At 43.7% G+C, this 21,554-nt stretch overlaps 1 protein-coding gene across 2 annotated transcripts; it reads left to right on the top strand.

Moving 5' to 3' along the window:
* Positions 1 to 1,391: 1,391 nt before the first annotated feature.
* On the top strand, positions 1,392 to 21,526 carry ARFGAP2 (ADP ribosylation factor GTPase activating protein 2). Of its 2 annotated transcripts, XM_048483828.1 has the most exons (17): positions 1,392 to 1,534; positions 1,999 to 2,117; positions 8,046 to 8,118; positions 8,350 to 8,481; positions 8,570 to 8,650; positions 8,991 to 9,093; positions 11,169 to 11,225; positions 11,592 to 11,636; positions 12,324 to 12,376; positions 14,167 to 14,303; positions 14,538 to 14,669; positions 15,344 to 15,472; positions 15,559 to 15,693; positions 16,722 to 16,848; positions 16,957 to 17,047; positions 17,303 to 17,421; positions 19,625 to 21,526. In XM_048483828.1, exons 1-17 carry the CDS (start codon positions 1,463 to 1,465, stop codon positions 19,643 to 19,645), a joined length of 1,626 nt encoding a protein of 541 aa, XP_048339785.1. In that variant the 5' UTR covers positions 1,392 to 1,462; the 3' UTR covers positions 19,646 to 21,526. The 2 variants fall into 2 exon arrangements, with proteins under 2 accessions (XP_048339785.1, XP_048339786.1); XM_048483829.1 differs by lacking the exon at positions 11,592 to 11,636.
* The last annotated feature ends 28 nt before the right edge of the window (positions 21,527 to 21,554 follow it).

The raw sequence follows: 21,554 nt of genomic DNA, 5'->3' as shown, positions 1-21,554 counted from the left end.
CCCCCATACCTATGCACCAGCATAAATTCCCCTTATGCTGGTGCAAGTGGCACCAGGGTCACACTGCCTCCTTAGAGGTTTGCCCCCCACCCTCAAGACTGTACTGTTAGCATGTGGTTTTAAGCTACGATTTCCTTTTATAACCACAGTGGTTCTCAAGTTGGTCCTCAAAATCACACTCATTCGAACTCCAGTAGCAATTAGAACAAAACAATTCAAACTACATTTCCCCAAGCAAAGTGATATTTATTAATAAAAACAGCACATTTGATAACAATATAGCAATTATGCAGCTATGCGCACAGTTATCAAAAGAGGTTTTAGCAAAAGACCTGGTTTTTAAAAAGAACTTACTGCATCTGTGGGTGCTGATAATGAGTTCACAAGCAAAAAAGCATGCTATGTTCCATTGCATAAAGAACTGCACAGATGGGCTGCACCAGCAAAGGTGTAACCAAAGCAAAACAAGGTTTGATCTCCTGAGCATCAGGATCATTGGATAAATATTGTTTATTTGAAGATTCCTTTCACACCTTGTGTTTTGCTTTGTTTACACCACTATATAAAGCCCAGAGCCCAGTTTAAGGCATCAGTGAGAGCATTGGGTTTAAATATGTAGGAATCTAGTTCAAAACCTCATAACACTTACTGGGATGCCATTCTCACAAGGCTGATTCAAGAAGATGATGGTGGATTTGCCATTTAATTTACCAGGAGAAATCCTACTCTGCTGAAAGACTGCCGTGGCCACAGCCCACTTTCTCAGGGAGAGTAGGGAAGAGGATGAATGAGTATGGGCCAGTTTCAGCCAATCAGTCTGATGCAGCAGGTGAGGAAGGGCATGGCAGCGCACAATTTTGTCCACTACTAGCTTGGCCATGGTATGAACGGTTGCAACATGTCCCGACTGGCACAAGGTGAAAATGGTCACGGCCATGCTCTCTGGTGCCACACTGGACACAGACCAACACAGGATGAATCCAGGTGCTATGGTGCTCCTGGACATCAGTCTCTAACCACAACTGAGCTTGTGGGGCAAAACTGGGTGCTGCTTTGTTCGTATCCAGATCAGCACAAGGTAAAACCAGGCACTCCTGCTCCTCCCTGCCAGTCAATCTATGTCCAAAATAAGTGGGCGAATCTGGGTGCCACCGTGGTCTTCCCACACTGCACCTGGGTGCAAACATGGCTATCACCGTATCTGTACTAATCCTCGACTGCACTGCACCCAGGAAGCCGGGCAATGACATACTTCTCCTCAGCGGCTGCACCCGGGCTGCGACCCAAGCTACGAGCCGCAGTGCCCATGCCCCTCTTCACTGGCAAAATAAACGATCAGCCCGCCCCTGCTAACACTTTATGTCCCTCCCACCCACAACATTATGTCTGGTCCAGCCTGTGTGCGGATTGGTCCTCACGGGGACCCGTTGCTGGCCGCGGGGAGTGCTGGGAAAAAGAAAAAATGGCGGCCGGGCCCAGCAAGACTGAAATCCAGACGCTGTTCAAGCGGTTACGGGCTGTACCGGCTAACAAGGTACCGTGATGTGCTGTCATTCCGAGGGCTTTCAGAAAGGTCGGGGACTCTGTCATTTGCCGGTCACAGTTCTCCCCCCCCCCCCCCGCCTTACAGGGACATCGGGTGTAGATCCATCGCCCATTCACCGGTCAGGGGCTTCGCCAATTCTCTGGGCTCAAAACTCGGGGCGGGGGGAGCGTGAGCGAGCCCTTTGGTGCTTTGCCTACAGGAACGGCCCCAAGTTCAGTCATTTGTTTGGCCTTTTAAAGAATCTGAGGTAGTGAAGAACGGCCGCTGCTGCTGCTAGTCAGAGTGGACAATACGGAGCAGGGTGGATCAGTAGCCTGGCTTGACATACAGCAGTTTGATACGAGTGGTTCGTTTTTCTGCCTCCTTTCCCTTTTCCTGTTCTCCGTCCTTCCCAACCACCAGTGCGGGCTTTACATTTGTCACCTGCCCAGTCTCGTTTCTGTTTCTTGTAGTCCTGTTTCGATTGTGGTGCAAAGAATCCGAGCTGGGCCAGCGTCACTTACGGTGTTTTTCTCTGTATTGACTGCTCCGGAGTCCATCGGTCACTGGGTGTGCACCTCAGCTTCATCCGGTGAGTGCGAGTTAATGAGGTTGGGTATGTGTGTGATCTGGTACACGCTGTCTGGTTGAGATCGATTTGGTTGTTCACCCCCTCTCTTGCTCTTTGCACGTGTCAAAGGTGTTTAATCAGGTAATTTTTGAGGAAACAGTCTAAGAGTAGTGTAATTTGCCTCTCCTTCCCTTTTCTTTGATTAGTCTGGGGTATCCTTACTTGAACTCAAGCAGGGAACTGAGAGAGAATTCATGGCTAGAATGGTGGGGAGAAACCTTCTTCCCAGTAGTGACCCTTTACAAGAGAACTCTCCAGGTTGGCTTTTGATGCCAGAATGAATTTGGTGAATGGATTTCACTGTATTTTGTGAATGATGACAAATGTAGTGTTCTATGAGAGCAATGTGATCACTAGAGCATTAGGCTAGAATCTGGAAAGTCCAGGTTTGAACCCTCGCTTTATTATGGAAGCTGGCCACAGAACCTTAAGCAAGTCGCATCACTTTTAGCTTAATCTTGTTATTATGGTAAAACTGAAAAAGGAATAATGGCGTAAGCCACCTTTTGGGGAAAAAGTGGGTGTAATTAATTACCTAAATGTTTTGCTTTTGTACAATTTGTGACGTAGCATAACTTCTATTCTGATTGCCCTGCATGTGTGTGTGTGAGACTATGTGTGTGAAGTGCTGTCAAGTTGCTTTGGAATTAAGGAACCCTATGAATTAGCAATTTCTAAAATATCCTATCATTAGCATCTTGCTCAGCAGGTCTGCAAATTGAGTGTCATGGCATCCTTGATTGAGTCAATCCATCTCATGTTGGGTCTTCTTTTCCTAGTGCCTTCAACTTTCCCTAGCAGTATTGTTTTTTTCCAGGGATTTTTGGCTTCTCATAAAGTACAGTAGCCTCAGTTTAGTCATTTTAGCTTCTAGGGAGAGTTCAGGTAGAACCCACTTATTTATCTTTTTGGCAGTCTGTGATATCCATAAAACTCTCCTCCAGCATGTTTCAAGTGACTTTCTTCCTCCTAGCTTTCTTCATTGTCCCACTTTCACACTCTTCCACAGTAATGGGTAATACTAGCATGAATTAACTTGATCTTGGCTGCCAGTGACACATCATTACACTTAAAAATCTTTTCTAGCTCCTTCACAGTTGCCCTTCTCTCTCTTGATCTCCTTCTGATTTCCTGATTGCTGTCTTATGACTTAAGCTAAGAATAGAAAAATAAAAATTTCAGTTTCTTCATCTGCCTTAAAGTTGTGGAACTCCCCTGTGGTCATGTACTTTTATCTTTTTGATGTTCATCTGCAATCCATGATTAGGAGTTGGGCAGCACAGTTCAGATAGGGTGGAAGTGCTGTGCGATGGCACAGTGAAGGTGGTGCCAAGCCACTCTAAGGGGGATTTGAACAGCACAAAAAAGGAGAAATCAGAAACTCCCCCTTGTCCCCGAATCGCCCCATTGAGGAAACACACTTATGGCTCACTTCTGTGTGTCATAAGTCTGCAGGGTCAGAGGGCAGTGTTCCCAGACCACACTCAGAGACCAGTGTAGCTCCCTGGTGATACCCACTTCCAGGTTTGGCCACCATGGAGCTGTGTGGTGCCTAGATGCTGGCATGGGTACCCCTTACACTGGCAGAGGGGGCAGATGCGCCAGTGGGGCCATCTGCTATTCCCAAACACTGTTTTAGCCCCACCATCTGGATTGGGCCATAAATTCCTTACAGTATTTTTGTCAGCTTTGCTGACACAAACCCCTTCACTGTATTACGCACCATTTATGTAACACATATTTGAAAATTTACACACAAAATCATTTTAAATATATAGATTTGTGTAGTTTCTTTTTATCACGCTTCATTTCTACAGACGTCATTATTAAAACCAAAATAGGAGATAGAGTGGTGCATCTCCAGTTATAAAAAGGATATAAAATCCATGTTGTATATCAAAATTCCAAGCCTTTTTCAAATGTGTGTACTGTATGTTCATGTTGTGTTGCTTGACAGCTTTCTGGATGTGTGAGCTGCTTCTATTTCCCTGTGTTTTAATGGGATGTGTAGGGATATCAACACTTTCCATCTCTAATATTTGATCTTTGGTACTTTCATGTATGCACATCAGTATTTTATATTACAACAATAAAGCAATGAGCAAGTGTATATGAACTCCACCTTAGAAGTGTATTTTGTTCCTTTTTAGTATTGCTGTTTAATTACTGCATTTCAATGTATTAGTGGAAGTTGAAGGCTTTTGCTTGCTGTCACATAAGTAGGTCATGTGAAATGTGTTAAGATTTTTTAAAATGTAGTGTTACCATAAAATTACTACTACATTTTTCCTTTCTGAAAGATTGGTTATTTGTTCCAAGAAGGCATCATCCAAATTTTCAGTCTGACTTAGGGATCTGTAATAAACCCCCACAATGACATCACTATTGTTTCTGTCCTCCTTAATTTTTACCCAGATGCTTTCAACCTGGCTTCCAGAATTTAAGTCTTGAACCTCCTCATAGGTATAATCATCCCTGACATATAGTGCTATTCCTCCTCCTTCCCTATTTGGTCTGTTTCTTTGAAACAGGTTATACCCCTCAATTATTAAATTCCAATCATGAGACTCATCCCACCAGGTTTTAGTGATGCTATTAGTCATATTTGCTTTGCTAAGAATTCAAGTTCATCATATTTGCTTTGCTAAGAGTTCGAGTTCATCTTGTTTATTTCCCATGCTGTGTGCGTTAGTGTAGAGATACCTAAGACCAGGGGCCATCCCTCCTGACTGCTTTTTAAAGGTTGTTTTCCTCCCACTGTTGGGATCTTAAACTACTTGCTCAGTTATCTCTATAACATTTGGAATAGTATGTCCAGCACTTTATGAACTCCTGCCCTCAAGAATATTGTCTCACTTCCCACAAAACTTAGTTTAAATCCCTCCTCATCGGGTTTGTAAGCCTCCTAGCAAAAATGTTTCTATCACTTCTGTGATGTGCAACCCATCCCTTGCCAGAAGTTCATCTTCATGAAATCACAGACCATAGTCCAAGAAGCAAAAATGTTCTTGGTGGCACCATCTGTGAAGCTAGTTATTCACCTCCACTGTTCTTCTCTCCCTCCCGGGGCTGCATCTTTTAACTGGGAGGAGAGACAGGATGACAACCTGTGCATCAAGGTCCTTCAGCTTCCTACCCAGAGCTTCATAATCCCTTGTGATATCCTAAAAACTGTGTCTTGCAATGTAATTGGTTCCCACATGGACCAAAGAGAAGGGATAAGGATCAGTGGTCTTGATACATCTTGTCAGCCTCTCTGTGACATCATGGATTTTCACCCCAGGGAGACAGTATACCTCTCGAGACATGTTGTCAGGCCTACAGATCACTGTTTATGCTCCCAACAAGGAGGCTTCTACCACCACCATGTGTCTCCTGTGGGAATTGGCAGAGGTAATTCCATGTACTAAATCTTCCAAGGTCACTGCACATTCTCTGAGGATTGACTGTGTTGCTCATGGGCCTGTTACTTCTTATCATTAACAATGGAGAGAACTGTCATGGGCCATCCCCTGGAGAGTGATGAGTCTTCAGGAGATGAGCAGAGCCCAGTAAGCCCAGACCTGGTTGGGAACCAACAGGGACTGGGCTTGGAGCAGCCAGGCCCCCTGCAGTCTTTCCAACAGCCAGGTCAAAACTCAGAGCCAGAAGTGCCTACTGAAGCAGGCCATGCATCCAGCCCTGCTCCAGCTGCAGAGGCTCAAGCACCTAGCTCACCTGAGCCAACGTGGCAGCAAAGGCAGAGACAGAAGGAGTTGTTGTATGTTAAACAAAGAAATGTGAGCCTGCTAGCTCAGAAGGCACCTTCTGCAGCAGGGGGAAGCAGAGTCTTCACAGGATGAAGCCTAACATGCTGGAAGAGCCTTTATCAAGCAGGTTCACAGAATATCCTGGCCTGGATGCAACAAAACACATGACTGTTGCAGCACTTCCTCTGACTTGTGGATTCTGTGCGTTCCTTGGACCGGACTTCTGATGCTGAAACCTGACAAGAACTTTTTGTAGTTTTAAACTTACAGAATAATCCTTGGTTCTTCTACTTCTGTGTGTCACATTCTGTTTACCTCCTGTGTTTGGGATTTTGCCCTCCTCCTCAGAAACGTCCCCTGTCTGTTCCTCATCCAGGACAGTCTGCTCCACTGTGTCCAAGAAATCCTCCTTCTTCCTAATGTGCTGAGGAGTAGATACCCACACCTCAAGTTGCTGGACCTTCTCTTCCAAGAGAGCAATCAACGTGCACTTGCTGCAGGTGTAGCTTCCCACATCCTCTGCAGAAAAACAAACATACCACAGCTGTTACAGGTGACTGCAGCAACTCCCTCACCATCCATATTCAGTAGTACTAAATAGGTACGAAAACAGAACTCTGGGCTTCCCCCATAAAAGTCTCCTACTAAAATCCCAACAAATGTTGATTGGTCTTCTAACCTGAGGTTTTCAGACCTCACCAAATGTCTAGTGAAGCTGAAAGCACTTAAGTGTGAAAGCCTCTGAACTAATTGTAGGTCCCCAGACCAAGAGCCTTTTAGCTCTCTATGCCTCTGGTAAGGAGAAGTCTCACAACTTAAAGGATCACGGTCCCCACTTCTCAACAGCCACAGCAACAACAAAAGGCAGGGCCAGCAATCAACTCTGGAAAAACTGACCTCCTTCACCCAGCAACAAGCTGGAGACAAAGGAACATGGAGCACAGCAATCAGAAACCCCTCTCCAGCAGGCTCCCAGCACTGCTCTCTCACACACACTGTTCTCTCACACAGCACCCTCCGTTAATCCTTCCTGGCTGTTTGGGACCAGCAAAAACACTGAGTCTACCAAGACTCTAGATTGGTTTTATAGCACAAATTCTTCAGTCTTTAGATTACATGCTCTTTATTAGAACATATTTATAAGGTCTCCCAGTTTGTCTACTTGATGGATGGGTATACAGAAGAACAGTAAACTTTTTTTGTTTCAGCAGAACCATATAAAGATCTTTATTCTGCTGTAGCTTAAGTCAAGCCAGAAGTGGGTTAGCCCCTCCTGACTTCTTGGTCAGGAGACAGAAATGTGAGATGTTTGATACATTCCAACTGCCAGGTATCTTATATCCTGCAGTGCTGCCTTGGATTAAATGAAATGGATACATTTGGGAGCAAATTTCAGGGTGATTGAGAGCCATTCAGTATCAATTGTGCTTCTGAGTACTTACATTAAATTTTTAAAATGGGCTGTTGTAACTGTTCCCCCATCTTTTAAGATGTCTTGCGGAGTTCATGGTGCTGTTCATCTGGTGAGATCTATGGATTTTTGTGTGCGTGTATTTATAAACCTGGTAAAGTACCTGTAAAACATGGTGCTTTTTTTGGTTGATTCAGATTAAATGGTACTTTTTTGGGGGTTGATTCAGATTAAGTTAGACTTCAAGAAAAATTCATTGGGCACTGCTGTAATGTAGTTGTTTAGAGGCACTAAAGCTAACAGTTCCTTTTGTTGCTCTAGTTTAGCTTCTGGTGTAGCCTTTCTTACTGGATGACACCTGCTGAGAAGGATTACATATGTTCAAAAACAATCTTCGTGTGTTGTCTGTTTCCTCCATTCCAAAAATCTGTGTTCCCTTTTGTTATTCTGTCCATTTGGAGCAACTCTGTGCACAGCAAGTCAGTTTGAATAGCATTTTCCCTTCTAAATCTCCAAACAAATTATCCTTGCCCAGTATTTTGGTGCCTGGGTCAAAAGGTGACCACTGCTTTGTATTCAGATTGGAATAGCTCATATTAGAACCCTTACTTCCTCTCGTGTGATGAGGGTGCTGGAAATACTTTGTATATTCCTCGAGCTCTGTCTACATTGCCTTTGTCTATTTTGAATTCTTTTAGACAATGACTTCTCTTTTTATTCTGTTGCCAGGTCTACAGAGCTTGACTCCAGTTGGAGCTGGTTTCAGCTGAGATGTATGCAAGTGGGTAGCAATGCCAATGCGGTAAGGATCCATTTGCAGTTTTGCCTTTGGTGTCATGCCTGGATATTTTATCTTCTTCTCATGAAGCTGTGAGGAGATTTGGTAGCTGTATTCAGGAAAACACAGTGAACTTTCCTTAGGTTCCTGGAGTCCACAAAATATGTGTTTGGGATCAACAAGAGGTTTCTTGAGTTTTAAAATGTGTTATTCCTTTTTGTGGTCTTGGAAATCAACTGTATTTCCTCTTTGCAGACTGCCTTTTTCCGCCAGCATGGTTGCACCACTACAGATGCCAGTGCCAAGTATAATAGCCGTGCAGCCCAGGTGTATCGGGAGAAGATAAGGCAGTTGGCAAGTGCTGCCATAGCCAAATATGGGAATGATGTAAGTGCCAGTGAATCTTTACTCTTTTGGAAAGTATGCAGGTCCATGATGCTTGTTGCTGAGCTGAGTGGATTGTCTTCTCCTGCAGCTCTTGATTGATGGGTTGAGTGGGACACCTGGCCATTCCCCGGAGAAGAGTGATGCTGACTTCTTTCTGGAACACACACAGGTAAGATGAGCCAACCTGGATTTCATTTTCCCTTTCCATTAGAAGGCTTTATGGACATGATACGTTACTGTATAGATGCTACCAGAGCTTTGCCATAACATAGATTAGTTATCTAAGGACGTGGATCAGTAATTTGGGCTGGGTGTTACTACTAGGTTTGTTCCCATGTGGTTGTATGCATTATTTATGTATGGGAATGTCTTATGAGTAGTCCTGACTACTGGCTATTGTAGATTGTCTTTAATTCTTATCAGTAAGTGGCTCATCATTTAGTGATCTCATTGTTCTGGATCATTCGAGCCATTGAACCTCCCCAATAACTTAACTTGCATTCTTTAAGGCTTGTAATACTTGGGATGTGGCTGAGACAGGTCAGAGTACACTAGAATCTTCACTGGAGTTGGAGAGAGCTGCAAAGCCGTCTGAAAACTATGAGGGTCCCTGTGAGTATCTTTATTTGGAACTTCCTCTATGTCTAGTTGGGAAAGAATCCTGGTATTTCTAGACTGGATATATATATATATAATTTTTTCCCATTTGAGAAGGGTTATATTCTTTGAGTAAGTGGAAAGAATAAGAATCTTACAAGTCTATAGAAACTGAAAGTTAACAGATGTGGTGTAGAGGAAGAGTGACCTACTCTCCTCAAACGTGGGTTAGGATTTTGAACATTCACACAGCTCAGAAAAAGGAGACTGTTTCTTTAAAACAAGTTCTTAAAGTTTATTGAACTTAGCATCATTCAACAAACGATAGTCAGATGGCATACTATGCATACAATCAATTGAATAAAAGCAAGCAGAGACAAAATCACTGAACCTACTAAAATCAAAATGTAAAACTTCTCCATTGCTTAGCAGGTGAAAGGAAAATAAAGCAGCTCTCATAACTCAATAGACAGCCTCTAGCCAGCGTGAGGTAGCATTGCATATTGGGAGGAAAAAAGGGAGGGGGGAAGCGGGAAAAGGGGTGCCTCTTTTACAATATGGAAAGGCAGATATAGGGAAATTGTACATCAGGTGATCTTAATAAACCAATCACAACTTAGTGCCAATTAACTAAAGCAGGTGATGTAACTCTTCATTCTTATCAGGTGTTGTGGCTGAAAGTTTATTGAAGTTCCAACCGTTAGCAAAACATTGTGCAGCTGGGCCAAGACCTTCAATTAACTGTTACTCGGTACCAGGATGGGAAAGCTGGTGAAAAGCCAAAGACAGGCAATTAATTTCAAGAACTATTAAGGCCAGCAAGACCGTGGTAGTGATGTTGAACTATTATAAAGTTCACCAATAACGGTTACATTAATAACTGCATACAAAATGGCGATGGTTAAGCTAACATAGCCACTCTCTCTACATGTGGAGAAGCAGTTCTGATAGTTGAAGTAGTAGTAGTAGTAAGTTTATGATCTTGTCCATAGGCCTTCACAATCTCCACTTACACAAACATAGTAATATTAAAACCCACACTAAAAGTACCCTGTATATACCAATATAGCTAAAAAGAACTGTACTGGTGCAAATATCCCTGTCAAATAATAAGACATATCACCATTACACCATAAGTAGCCTAATTCTTCTTGCGGCATGAGCAAAACATGCTACTTGGTTGGAAATGTATAGCTCACCATTGGACAGTAGACAAATCAATTCCCCGTGTTGTCAATATTCCCTACAGTTGGGAGAAATCCTTTAATATATTTGGTCCTTATGTCATCATAAAGAGGACACTCCAAAACAAAATGCAGAATGTCCTCATCTGCCTCACTGCCACGAATGCATCTATGGTTAGATACTGGCACATCATGTGCTATACAGTGCCATTGGTATAGCCTGGAATCTCAGGTTAGTAAATGCCATTCTGAAAATATAAGTTGACAGGTTCTCTAAATATGGCGACCTAATATGGTCCTTCTTAAAAAGTTTAAAGAAGGGGGCAACTTTGGACTGTTTAATTCGGTCTCTATCTATTAATGCATCCATCTGAAAAATCCAGTCCCTCAGGTCCGTTCCCTGGGTACCACTATTAAGAACATCATCTGGTATGGAAAAATGTGCTTGAGTTGAAGTAAGATATTCTAAATGAGATTTCTCTTGGACCAGATAGTTGAAGTACTTTTTGCATTGAGGGTTATTTGCAGGCTCCTGGATTGTGCTACTGCCAGGGCTGAGGAATGGATTGTACTGAGCCAGTATTCCCCTGATGGAGGAGAGGGGACGGTCAGTCTTGCTGGATTCCCCTCATCCTTGCAGCCTCTTGACCGTCATGAGAGTGCCATGGTGTTAACCTCAGTTTTTCAAGGTTTGCAGGCTGCTGCTGAGGTCGGGGAAGGTGGGTGTTGATTAGCTTTTGGAATCATAAAGCTGGCATAATCCAGCCCTGTGTTCCTAGAGTTCCATGAAACTAGAAGAAATGGGTATCTCTCCATTGAGTCCAAGAAGTAATGTAAAATGTTCATGGCAGAGGAGGTAGAGGTGTGTTGTCCTTTCTATGGGTTATATCCCCCTTCTGTACACAGATCCTGACCATGGTCCTTCAACTGACTTGCTGAGCGCTTCTCCTAAAGGGTCTCTTGGTAAGTGTTAGATCTTCTGTTTCTGCTTTCACATAAGTCTGCTTCTGTTTACCATATAATGCAAATAGGCGGCTTAGATGCCAGCTGTTGTTGGATCAGTTAGAGGAGTCAGCATTTCTGTTGTGATGGTATTATAATAATAAAAGGGAACTGAGCATTTTCTTAATCTATCCTTAAAGTTTCCATTCATCCATGTGTTATGAGTTGCCATTCCCCTTCTTCCAATGTTAGTGTCATCTTCAGTCTTGATTTGGACCTTTTGTTATCAGTTTTTTGGGTCTGTGCCATATCCAGATTGTACCCAGAATTCTGGCTTTCTGGTCATTTTTTCCACTACCAATATGTGCATGTCTTTTTCTTCCTCAGACGCATCCATGTGTCTGTCCTCGCAAGGGGCTACTCCTGCCAGAGGTAACTGGCTACTTGTGGTGCCTCTGCCTTCTATTTCTTTGGCTCTTCCTTCAGCCTAATGTTTGTCTGTCTCCCGCTCCTTCTATGTGAGGAGGGAACTCCTGTAAGTCTCTCAACTGGATCAAAAAATAAATCCTGTGCTTTGCCATCTCTGCAATCAGTCAACTGAGCACGCATGGTTCCAGTTGCAGAAAGAGACTTAAGACACCAACTGCTTGAGCTTTTTTGGAATTGTTGGGCAACTTTCAAGACAGTGCGTCATTCTTTAGGAGCACACCACGGTGTTGCTGTCTTGGTGGCAGTGGTCTTCCCACAAGCAAAATATTTGTTTGCAGGTCATATTTTGAATTTTTGCACTGCAGATGTTACTGTGTGGAATGCTGCTTGTCAGGCAGCTGAATTATTTTTTTCTGACCTTTATCCTCTGAAGCATCACCTCTTGGTGTGATCTGCTTTTTCACCTCTGAGTGAGGAAGCCAAAAGACTGATCTGAAACTGCATGGTGTGTGGCCTATTACATTTGGATCTCTGCACACTGCTGCCAAGAGTGTTGGGCCTATTAACCATGCACATGGCACTTCTGGCTTAGCTGCCTGTGCTCTGAAGCCTTTAAAATACTGCTAATTAACAGCAACCTACCTGCTGTCATCTTTTTTCCTGTTCATTGTCTTCCTATTTTTATTGTAGAAGTAAAGCCTTCCCTTATCGGAAAGAAGAAGCCGGGTGCTACCAAGAAAGGGGTATGTTCACTGAGGAGGAACTGCATGTATGCATTTTATGTTCGTGTACACACACACCCCAAACTGAGTGAAGATTTCCTCATTGGCTCTCTGGCTTCTTTACCTGTATGATTTCTATAGTTTTCACTATTTCCCTTGTGGGTAGAAACACTGTCTGCATTTGAATGCTGGTTTCAAAGACACCTAGTGCAGTTCATACCCATGAAGAGGGTGTCCATCTTGAAGGAATTTTCTAGCCTGAACTAGTTTCTGCCTCTCACACATGCGGCGTGCACTCCCCAATAGGGGTCTTTCTTAATGACATGTTCCAAGGCAAGCTGAACTTCAGCTGAGCATTTCACTGCATGGGGTGGGGTGGGGGTGGGGTTCATTAATTCCCTGGAAGCTTCCATGAAGTCAGCCCTATGATTGGTTGAGGGGAGTCAGCAGGTTAGGGCCACCTTTTCCAATAAGAGTAGTTAATGAAAAGACTAGTTCCAGAAAATTTGTGCCTCAAGAAGCTTTGTTTTAATAACTTTTCCTAATTTTCTCTTGTTAGCTTTTTATGGTGTCAAACTTAAGTGAGCTTGGTTACGTTACTGTAGAGCTGCTGGAATGCGGCAGAGCTTCACTTCTTAAGTGCTTGTCATAGCACTGAACTTCATTTGTGTTTAACTGTTGCTGCCATATGCAACGAAGTCTCAGATTGAGTACAGGAACTGAGAATTCTGTTCGTGTGAACTTGTATTTTGCTTTGTCCTCTGGCTTCAGCACATGGAAAAGATGACCCTCCCCCTCCACTAAAACCTGGGTTTGTTATACTGAGCTGTTGCCCACTGTATGTTAATCCAAACAAATAGTTTTCCAAAACTGCTTGGACTTTTTAGAGTTCTGTCTGTGTGAGATCTCCCTCTCTGTTCTTGTTGTTCAATTGTGATGCACCAGGTGGTTTTATTAAGAGGTCCTTTTTGATGTGTCTGAGACACAAATAGGACTGAATTTTGATTTTAGCTGGGGATGTTTTTACTATCATTGTATGCAACCTCGAACCAAGAAAGAAAGTGTGATATTTAATATTTTTAAAATATTTAATATTTAAATAAATAAACCAGGTTTGGGGCTCACAGATGTTTTAAAACCTGCCCAAAAGTAAGGATTTCTGCGGACCTTCCTCTGTTAGAAAGCAATTATGCATTTTCACAAGAGCTGCAACTTGAACCCTCTTCAGTACTAGTATAGAACAACTTAAAGTGTAGAGGTGTTGTCCTTTTTGGACAACATTAGCAAGAAGCCACTGCTAAGACCTAACCTATCCAGGCTCAGTGAGTTCAGGTGTATCGCAAAGCTCAGAACCTCTGGTGACACCAGGCTCTTCTGTCATACGCATCCTTGTTCTTGTACTGATTCTCTCTCAATTGATCCTGTCATAGCCAGAAACTGGGAGTAAGAAGCGTAGAATTAGGCTGGAAACCTGTAAGAGTGGAAATAATGCTGTGTTTTCTGCATAGCATTTCTGAAGCTCTATATCCATTCCCTTAGTTCTCCCACGTGAATTATCCTTGTTATGAGCAGAGCTTGCAAAGTGATATGTGTGTGTTTCTCCCTTTCTGGGAATTAGCAGCACTCCTCAAATTAGTTCTAAACCAGCAAGATAAATAAAGGCTCATATTATTTCATTGATTGTCTTCCTGCGCTCTTTTCCTGCATAGTCTGCTGCAGTTAACACCTTAGCAGTCGTAGTTTTCACAGGTTGCTTTTTATTGTAATTTTGGCTTTTCTGGGAATTCTTACTTTTTTGTTTTTTCTTTCAGTTGGGAGCCAAAAAGGGTCTTGGAGCTCAGAAAGTGAGCAGCCAGAGCTTCACAGAAGTTGAACGGCAGGCTCAGGTGGCAGAAAAGCTGAGGGAGCAGCAGGCTGCAGAGTACAGGAAGCAAGCAGAAGAGTCTCTGTAAGTGTGGCAGACTTACATCATCCTTGCATAGGATACAGATCTACTTACTTGTCTGTAAATAGACAGTGACTTCCTTTCCTTAGCATATAGAGGCAGGATCAAACAGGTGTAGCTCTGCCCAGATCTAGGCTACAATGGCCAAATAAAGTGACATTCAAAATGATGAGATACTAGAACAAGCAAATGTATCATTTAACTCTGCAGTGGACTGATACTACAATTTTTACTCAGGGTTACCTCAATGAGACTGGCCTACCAGGAGCTGCAGATTGACCGGAAGAAGGAGGAGAAGAAACTTCAGAATCTGGAAGGGAAGAAGCGTGAACAGGCTGAAAGACTGGGCATGGGCTTGGTGTCCAGAAGGTACTTGCTGTGCTTGAAGAACAAGGAGATTGTGCTGGGTGGGTAGATGTTTCTTGTGTAATACCTGCCCTAGGTTGCTTGGCTGTTGTGCTACTGCTGTTTAAGTAGGCTTGAGTATTGCAGTTAAAGAGACAATCTATGGTCAGATGTGTCCTAGAGTATACTCTGGCATGATGCATGGATCCTGAATTCTTTAAGAAGAACAATCTGATTGTTCCTATCAGATGACTGTTTACATCCTGCAGGTGTTCAACCCTTCACTGGCTTACCGCTTTTTGGTACATTTATGAAATGGATGAATTGAAGCTCTTTTTGGGCAGCAACTTTCTTAGTAGAAAGTTGAAGGGCAGGCTCAGGTGGATTAAGATCCTTGGAATATGCCATCTGGTGTTCTGGCATCCACATTTGCTCAAGCCTTGGCGTCTCTAAGCTGATTACCTCATGGCATGATGTGAAAGAATATGATACATCAGCCTTACTGGTAATAAGTTGATCATTGACAAAATGGGCAAATCCTAGGAATCCTGAGTATGCAACCTTGAGCTCCCTAAAGAATGTATTTGTACATAAAAATGGGTCTTGTTTTTGTGATGATGGTATTTATAGTGGTGATGGGCAGGGGTTGGGATATGTGAGTTCTACCAAGACTTTATTTTGTCTCTTCTTCCTACCAGTTCCATCTCGCACTCTGTCCTTTCTGAAATGCAAGTGATAGAACAAGAAACGCCAGTGACTGCAAAGTCCTCTCGTTCTCAGCTGGATTTGTTTGAGGATACTGGAAGCTTTACATCTGGACCTCCCAAGTATGGCTGCATTGTCATCTTCAGTCTTACCCGATTTCTTTTTGTCCAGTTTCGATAAATGCCATCATTTTGTGTTTGTTCCCTAGGTATAAAGATAACCCATTCTCACTAGGAGATGCCTTTGGCTCACAGTGGGAAACAGACAACTCCTCTTGGGGCATCGACAAAGGGGAGGAGGAGACAGACATCACGATCTCCAGCATCCGGCCCATTGGTGACAGGTAGAAATAAGTTAAACTTGGAAAAGAGCTTCCTGGGGAAAAACATGTAGGGATATGCAGTGTTGCTTTTCATTCAGCAGCTAAACAAAGCCTCTTAGACCAGTGGTTCTCAACCTTCCTAACCCTTTAATACAGTTCCTCATGTTGTGGTGACCCCCAACCCTAACATTTATCCATTTTACAGATGGAGAAAACTGATGCAGAGAGTCTTAGGCGACCCCTGTGAAAGGGTTGTTCGACCCCCAAAGAGGTTGCGACCCCCAGGTTGAGAACCACTGTCTTAGACCTTACCTATGCCTTTTCCCTGAAGCATAATCTTAAAAAACCAATCTCAAAACTTTCACACTTGATATGGTCTAATGTTGAGTTGCACTTTATCAAAATGGCCAGTGAGATCTTGGCTGTGTCTTGTGGCAGTGCTTGGACTAAGACAGGGTCCCTGAGTTTGTTGATCTGTGGGCATTTTTTGAATTTTGAGAATGCGGAGTAGGCACCACAACAAAATAGTTTCCATTGGAGGTGGGTTATATAAATCATGAAACTGTGGAAGAGCCTAAGCCAAACATCTTCCTGTGATAGAGGCAGCTGATAGAGCACCAAAATGGGTGCTCCCTGCTGGCACAAAGCCTCAAAGGCTCTTCTGAAGCATTTCCTGCCCCAAAGATATAGAGGAAAGCCAAAATTGGCTCTTTGCTTTGGGGAAGAGGAAAGTGGGCATCAGGAAATATAGTCATGGGAGATATGGACTAAGTTGGGTATCTTAAGAGTTTAAACAGCTTGCATTATTGCTGTGTTACTGACTGATGTGGATGGAAGGCTCGGAGACTTCCTTTTAAATTAAAGGGAGTCAATGTCACTTTTTAGCTAAGGAGGGAGTCACGCCATAAACCAGTTTGGAACTGAGCTGGCAGTTCTATGCTGTGGCTGATTTTGGTGGAGCGCATTGGTGTGTGTTAGGAGCTCAGCTGCTTTCTGTGCTGTTTCAGTGAGTGGAAAGGTTTGAGTGTTTTACTTTCTCTGCCCCTCAGACCTACCAACAGAAGGGAAACTGAGGGCAAGATATCCATAGTGGAGTCCAGTGAAGCTCGACAGAAATTTGCTGGGGCCAAAGCTATCTCCTCTGACATGTTCTTTGGGCGGGAAGCTGATGCTGAGGCGAGTGCAGTATTGATTCCTCATTCCTTAAATTGCCTGTCCTGCAACCCTTCTCAGCAATGATGAGCCATCACTAGCTAAATTTCTGTATATTACTTTGTTTTTCAGTATGAAGCCAGATCCCGACTACAGCAACTCTCTGGCAGCAATGCCATCAGTTCTGCTGATCTGTTTGGAGAGTCAGAGTCTATGAACTCAAGTACGTTTGCAAACAGCTTGACAAGTGGAGCAGCATTCCAGTGGGATACTGCCAACAATGGGTTGTGGATGGGTGGCCCAGCTCCATGTTGGGGACAACTTGGTACAAAGTGCAGAGCAGTTCAAGTTAGTCCAGGGCCCAAGGCCCTCAGTCAACCCCCCGGCTATTCGTAAAAGATAAGAATCCACCACATTTAAGTTGCTGGATCAATAGTACTACTTCTGCCTCTCATGCTTCCACATTACTTACTTGTAGGTGGTGTATCAATTGGAAATGTTTTGCCTGCTGCTGATATTGCCCAGTTCAAGCAAGGGGTGAAGTCTGTTGCTGGCAAGATGGCTGTTCTGGCCAATGGTGTGATGAACTCCCTCCAGGTGAGAAAATCATATGCTTGCTGAGTAGAATTTGTTTTGGTTAGGGGCTTAAGGGCCCCTCTGCATGTAGGTATTCTGATAGCTAAATTCAGCATGTGTGGAAACAGTAATGGGAAATAGTTGTAGATCAGTTTTTGTTGAAACTCTGAAGTTCAGAAGTTTACCACATTTTAAAAACAGCTAGATAGTCCACTAACATATTTCTTTCCCACATACAGTAATTTAGCCAATTGTTTAAGTTATGTAGAACTCTTCCTAGATCATACTCAATTCACCATTAGGATGTAGAGCAGAAGAAAAGATTGCAGTCTGAGGCACACTTTCCTATCTGATCCCATTGATATCAATAGGCCTTATAGATAGCGTGAAACTGGTTTACTCTAAAGGCAGGATGTGCAGGATGGCAGCAGCAAGTATATACTTCAGAGGGAATCCTCTCCAAAGAGAACTGGAATTCCTTAGATGCAAGCCCACTAGAAACTGCAGTGTTGCTGCTAGCAAGAGATTAACTCTGTTTATTTTCTAGGGATGATGGAGCTGAACTAGTACAACAGTTGGACAGCGTGGTGTAGTGGTTAAGATAGTAATCTGGTGAACTGGGGTATAAAAACCAGTTCTTCTTTACTACTGGGTTAAATTGATTGGTTAAGAGCTGCTGTTGGGTACTAACTCATCTGCTCTTGATTAGTTCGGCTTGAGCTTCTCGCCCTGTTCCTTAGTAATGGCTATGGGGACAGGAGCAGCAGCCTGGCATGGTGGCAGCTGGGAACTAGCCATTTGGGCTTATCTGAGGTCCTGCACTGAGGCCTTCCTTTTTCCATTTGCCACTATGAGAATGTATAGCAAAATTCTCCAACCATTTGAAGCCCTTTGGAGAACTCAGTGTTGGCACCTGATGATTGAATTCAATACCATTCTCATTCTAATCAGCCTTCTCAGAACTCCAAGGTCAGTCCACACATAATTGCAACATGTAGGTCATACTTATGGCAGGTTACAAAAGGGAGCCATTGTATCATACTTGTATTGCTTTTGTACCTTGAGTGTGAATTTGGATCTTTCTTCCAGACCTCACTGACATTCATGTCTCTGTATGTGAACCCAAGGCACATCCCTGTGCCTGCTTACCTGTTATTGGGGTTTTACACCAACCTGTCTTAAACATGCATGCTGCTCTACCGTGAGACTTGGGAACCAAATCCCATTTCTTTCCCCTGTGACATGTTTTGCTAATAGCTGTTTCCTGCTTTTAAATCCTATCTTTGTGTACTCTGAGGCAGTGCCATGAGATTTTCTGCCAGTGAGGATATTCCTTCTATATGGCTCATCATAGGGATGGGCATTTGGATAATCCAGAAAGGAAAAAAAGGTGTCAATAAAAGAGCAGTAAAGGGGAGGCAAATAAGTGGATCCTGAAAAAAGCTGAATTCTTTGGCATTTTTCGAGTGCCCCTCCCCGCCTGGCTGAGCCCAACATTCAACTAGGGGCTCATAGTTCAGAGCCCTTCAGGGGTGGGCAGTATAAGAAATCCAATAGATAAATAGATAGTTTAACACTGGGCTCAGCCTGGACAGGGCCAACTTTAAACTGCAGGCTCACTGAAGTTGCAGGCTGGTACTGCTGGCTCTGCCCCTGAAGCTCTGCCTCCAAAGACTACTTGACCTGGGAGGTAATGCCAGTGGAATAAAGCTGGACCCAGCCAAGGGCAGCCTGTAATTCAATGCTGGCCTCTGCCTGGCTGGGTCCAGCTTTAAACTGCAGGCTTCAGAGAGCCTGCAGTTTAAAGCCAAATCCAGCCAGGCCAGATCCCAGCAACAAATTCTGCATGCCTCCTACCTTCACGTGGTTCTTGGAGGCAACAGATGGCGCCTGACACCTGCTGCCTCTGAGAGCCACGTGCAGGTCAGGGGGAGCATTTTTGGGCAGTTTGAGTTTAATAACCTGAAAATTTTCATAAATCCTGATGATCCAATAAGCATTGGCTTTTGGGGTTTGTTGAAAATTTCTGGGTCTATTGAATCTGAACCGGAAAAATAACAATAATAATTTTTTTGCCCACCCCTAGTGCAAAGGACCCTCACAAAGAGTTTGGAAGAAAAGGCTTGCTTCCTTACGTTTTGGTGGTTTACTTTGAGTTGGCTCTGTATCCAGATGCTTGGAGTTCCATTTGATGAACTGTCACTATGTCTTTTCCATCCCCTAGGATCGGTATGGCTCATATTGATATTTCTGGAGAATTTGCTGCTCATGGCCATCAGTGAAAAACCACTTGCACCTTGAGTCATCTGGCGGAATTATGCGAGATTATTGTTCAACCGAGCGTGGCTGGAGGGCTGCTTGAGAATAGGGTTGGGCTGAGAAATGGACATGCCTGGCATTTGCTCGAAACCTCTCTGCACATCAGTTGTGTTAGAAACAAGTTTTTTCCCCCAAACCCCAGCGTCCTTCAAACAGAGCATGATCTCATCCAAAGAACGTCCCTTGCTGCTGTCCACAGAGACGGGGTGCAGGGTGGTACTCCCTTTTCTGCTTTTATTCCACAGAACAAATATTGTGGCAGCAGGAAGCAGTATTGAATACTCTTCACCCTTCTGCATCCATGGGGAGTTCGTGGGTTGTTTTCTAGCACACAGGGCAGTTCCCACTTCTGCCCAAAGTAGTTCTTACAGCTTCTTTAAATCGACATGGTATAAGCCAATCAGCCCTAGAGCAAGGGCTGTGGCTTAAAAGCCTAACTCCATAGTGTGCTGGAAAAGTTCAAAGCATGCTTGGAGGAGACCTCTGCATGGTTTTACACTGCAAGTATGGTGGATAATTGGAAACATTAATTCCAATAGCTTTGCAGGAGCAGTTTTTGGGAGAGTATGGATCTAAGGAAGGTTGTCTGGCCTGCACTTTCATAGGAACTTGCTGCCTTGCCTCATTGGTTATCTCTGATTTCCATCTAGTCCTTCCTTGGAGAAAACTGGGGACAGAATGAGGCCATGGTGACTTGCCCCTTGGACTCTGCCACCACTCCTCCAATAATGCAGCCACTGCTATTGCCACTCTCCCTCCCTCTCATGTGCACTGATAGATTTGTCTGAATGTCACTGCCATGCTATATGTGGGGAAAGAAAATAAATAAAAGCAATGCCTTTTCCTCCTGCCCAAGCTTCGTTGCTGTCCCTTTGCTCCTGCACGCCTTGCATTATAGAGGGTTTTCTCCTACAATAATTTAGCTACAGACCTTTCATGAACATGAAGAATCAGAGAAGAAAAACACACCCTTAATCTCCTCCTCCTGTGCTGCTCTGAGGCCCAGGACATTCAACAATATCCTGCTACGAAGCCCCTTGCTGAATCTGCATACCTTATCCTCTCCACATGTCAGAGGCTGGTGATGCTCTTCGGCTGGCAGTGGAGCCTCCTCAGCACAGTGAGAGTGGAGGAAGACTTTCTGTTGACACCTTTGTGCAGTTCCATTGCTCAGCAGCTGCAGCTGTCCTTTTAGGGTCGGGTCTCCTGGAAGCTCTTATCAAATTGACACTGTTTCCTGGGGTAGTGGGGTGAAGTCTGGACTGTGGCAGGGCTTGTTCTTGTAATGGGGAAGCAACCACTAATAGGACGTTGTAGTGACACCTTGAGTTTTAGTAAGCCACCCTTGCTAGAGGAAAGGACTCCGCTCTATATTTGCTTATTTGTTGGTGTGGTTGACCTGCTTTCTCCTTGCACACTTCTCTAAGAAGGCAAGTGGCTGCATGGACTTACTGGAGTTGTCTTTCCCATTAGCACTTTCCTCTGCTCCCTTTCTCATTATTTGCTCCCTGGGTTCTGAAAATGCACTGATGTTTATCTTTGATTATTGCAAATTTTGTCATAAAATATGAGGTTTATCTTTAGAGCGCTTGCTCCTTTTATGGAAAAGGGCTGGCTCAGTGTTCCCTCTGCTCTTAGACTGGAAGAGGGTTCTCTTCATGAGCTGTCTGTATACTTTGAGTTAATGGTAGTATTGATGAGCTATGTGTGGCCAGGATTGGATCTCGGGGTGGGGGTTAAGAGAGAGTCATGTGGATTTTTCCCACTCCCCTCAAGTGAATAAAATTGAATACTTATGTGTCCTTCATCTTATGGTATGTGTTATTTCAAAGGTA

Source organism: Sphaerodactylus townsendi, linkage group LG02, assembly GCF_021028975.2.
Source record: "Sphaerodactylus townsendi isolate TG3544 linkage group LG02, MPM_Stown_v2.3, whole genome shotgun sequence".
NCBI classification, from domain to species: domain Eukaryota; kingdom Metazoa; phylum Chordata; class Lepidosauria; order Squamata; family Sphaerodactylidae; genus Sphaerodactylus; species Sphaerodactylus townsendi.
This window is presented reverse-complemented; position numbering and strand designations above follow the sequence as displayed.

Bases quoted from the DNA above. Each gene is read 5' to 3' on its own strand.
- ARFGAP2 (XM_048483828.1), top strand. From the start codon at position 1,463: ATGGCGGCCGGGCCCAGCAAGACTGAAATCCAGACGCTGTTCAAGCGG. The intron at 11,226-11,591 runs GTAAGTGTTAGA...TTTCTTCCTCAG, and splicing joins TTCTCCTAAAGGGTCTCTTG to ACGCATCCATGTGTCTGTCC. The intron at 15,694-16,721 runs GTAGAAATAAGT...TCTGCCCCTCAG, and splicing joins ATCCGGCCCATTGGTGACAG to ACCTACCAACAGAAGGGAAA.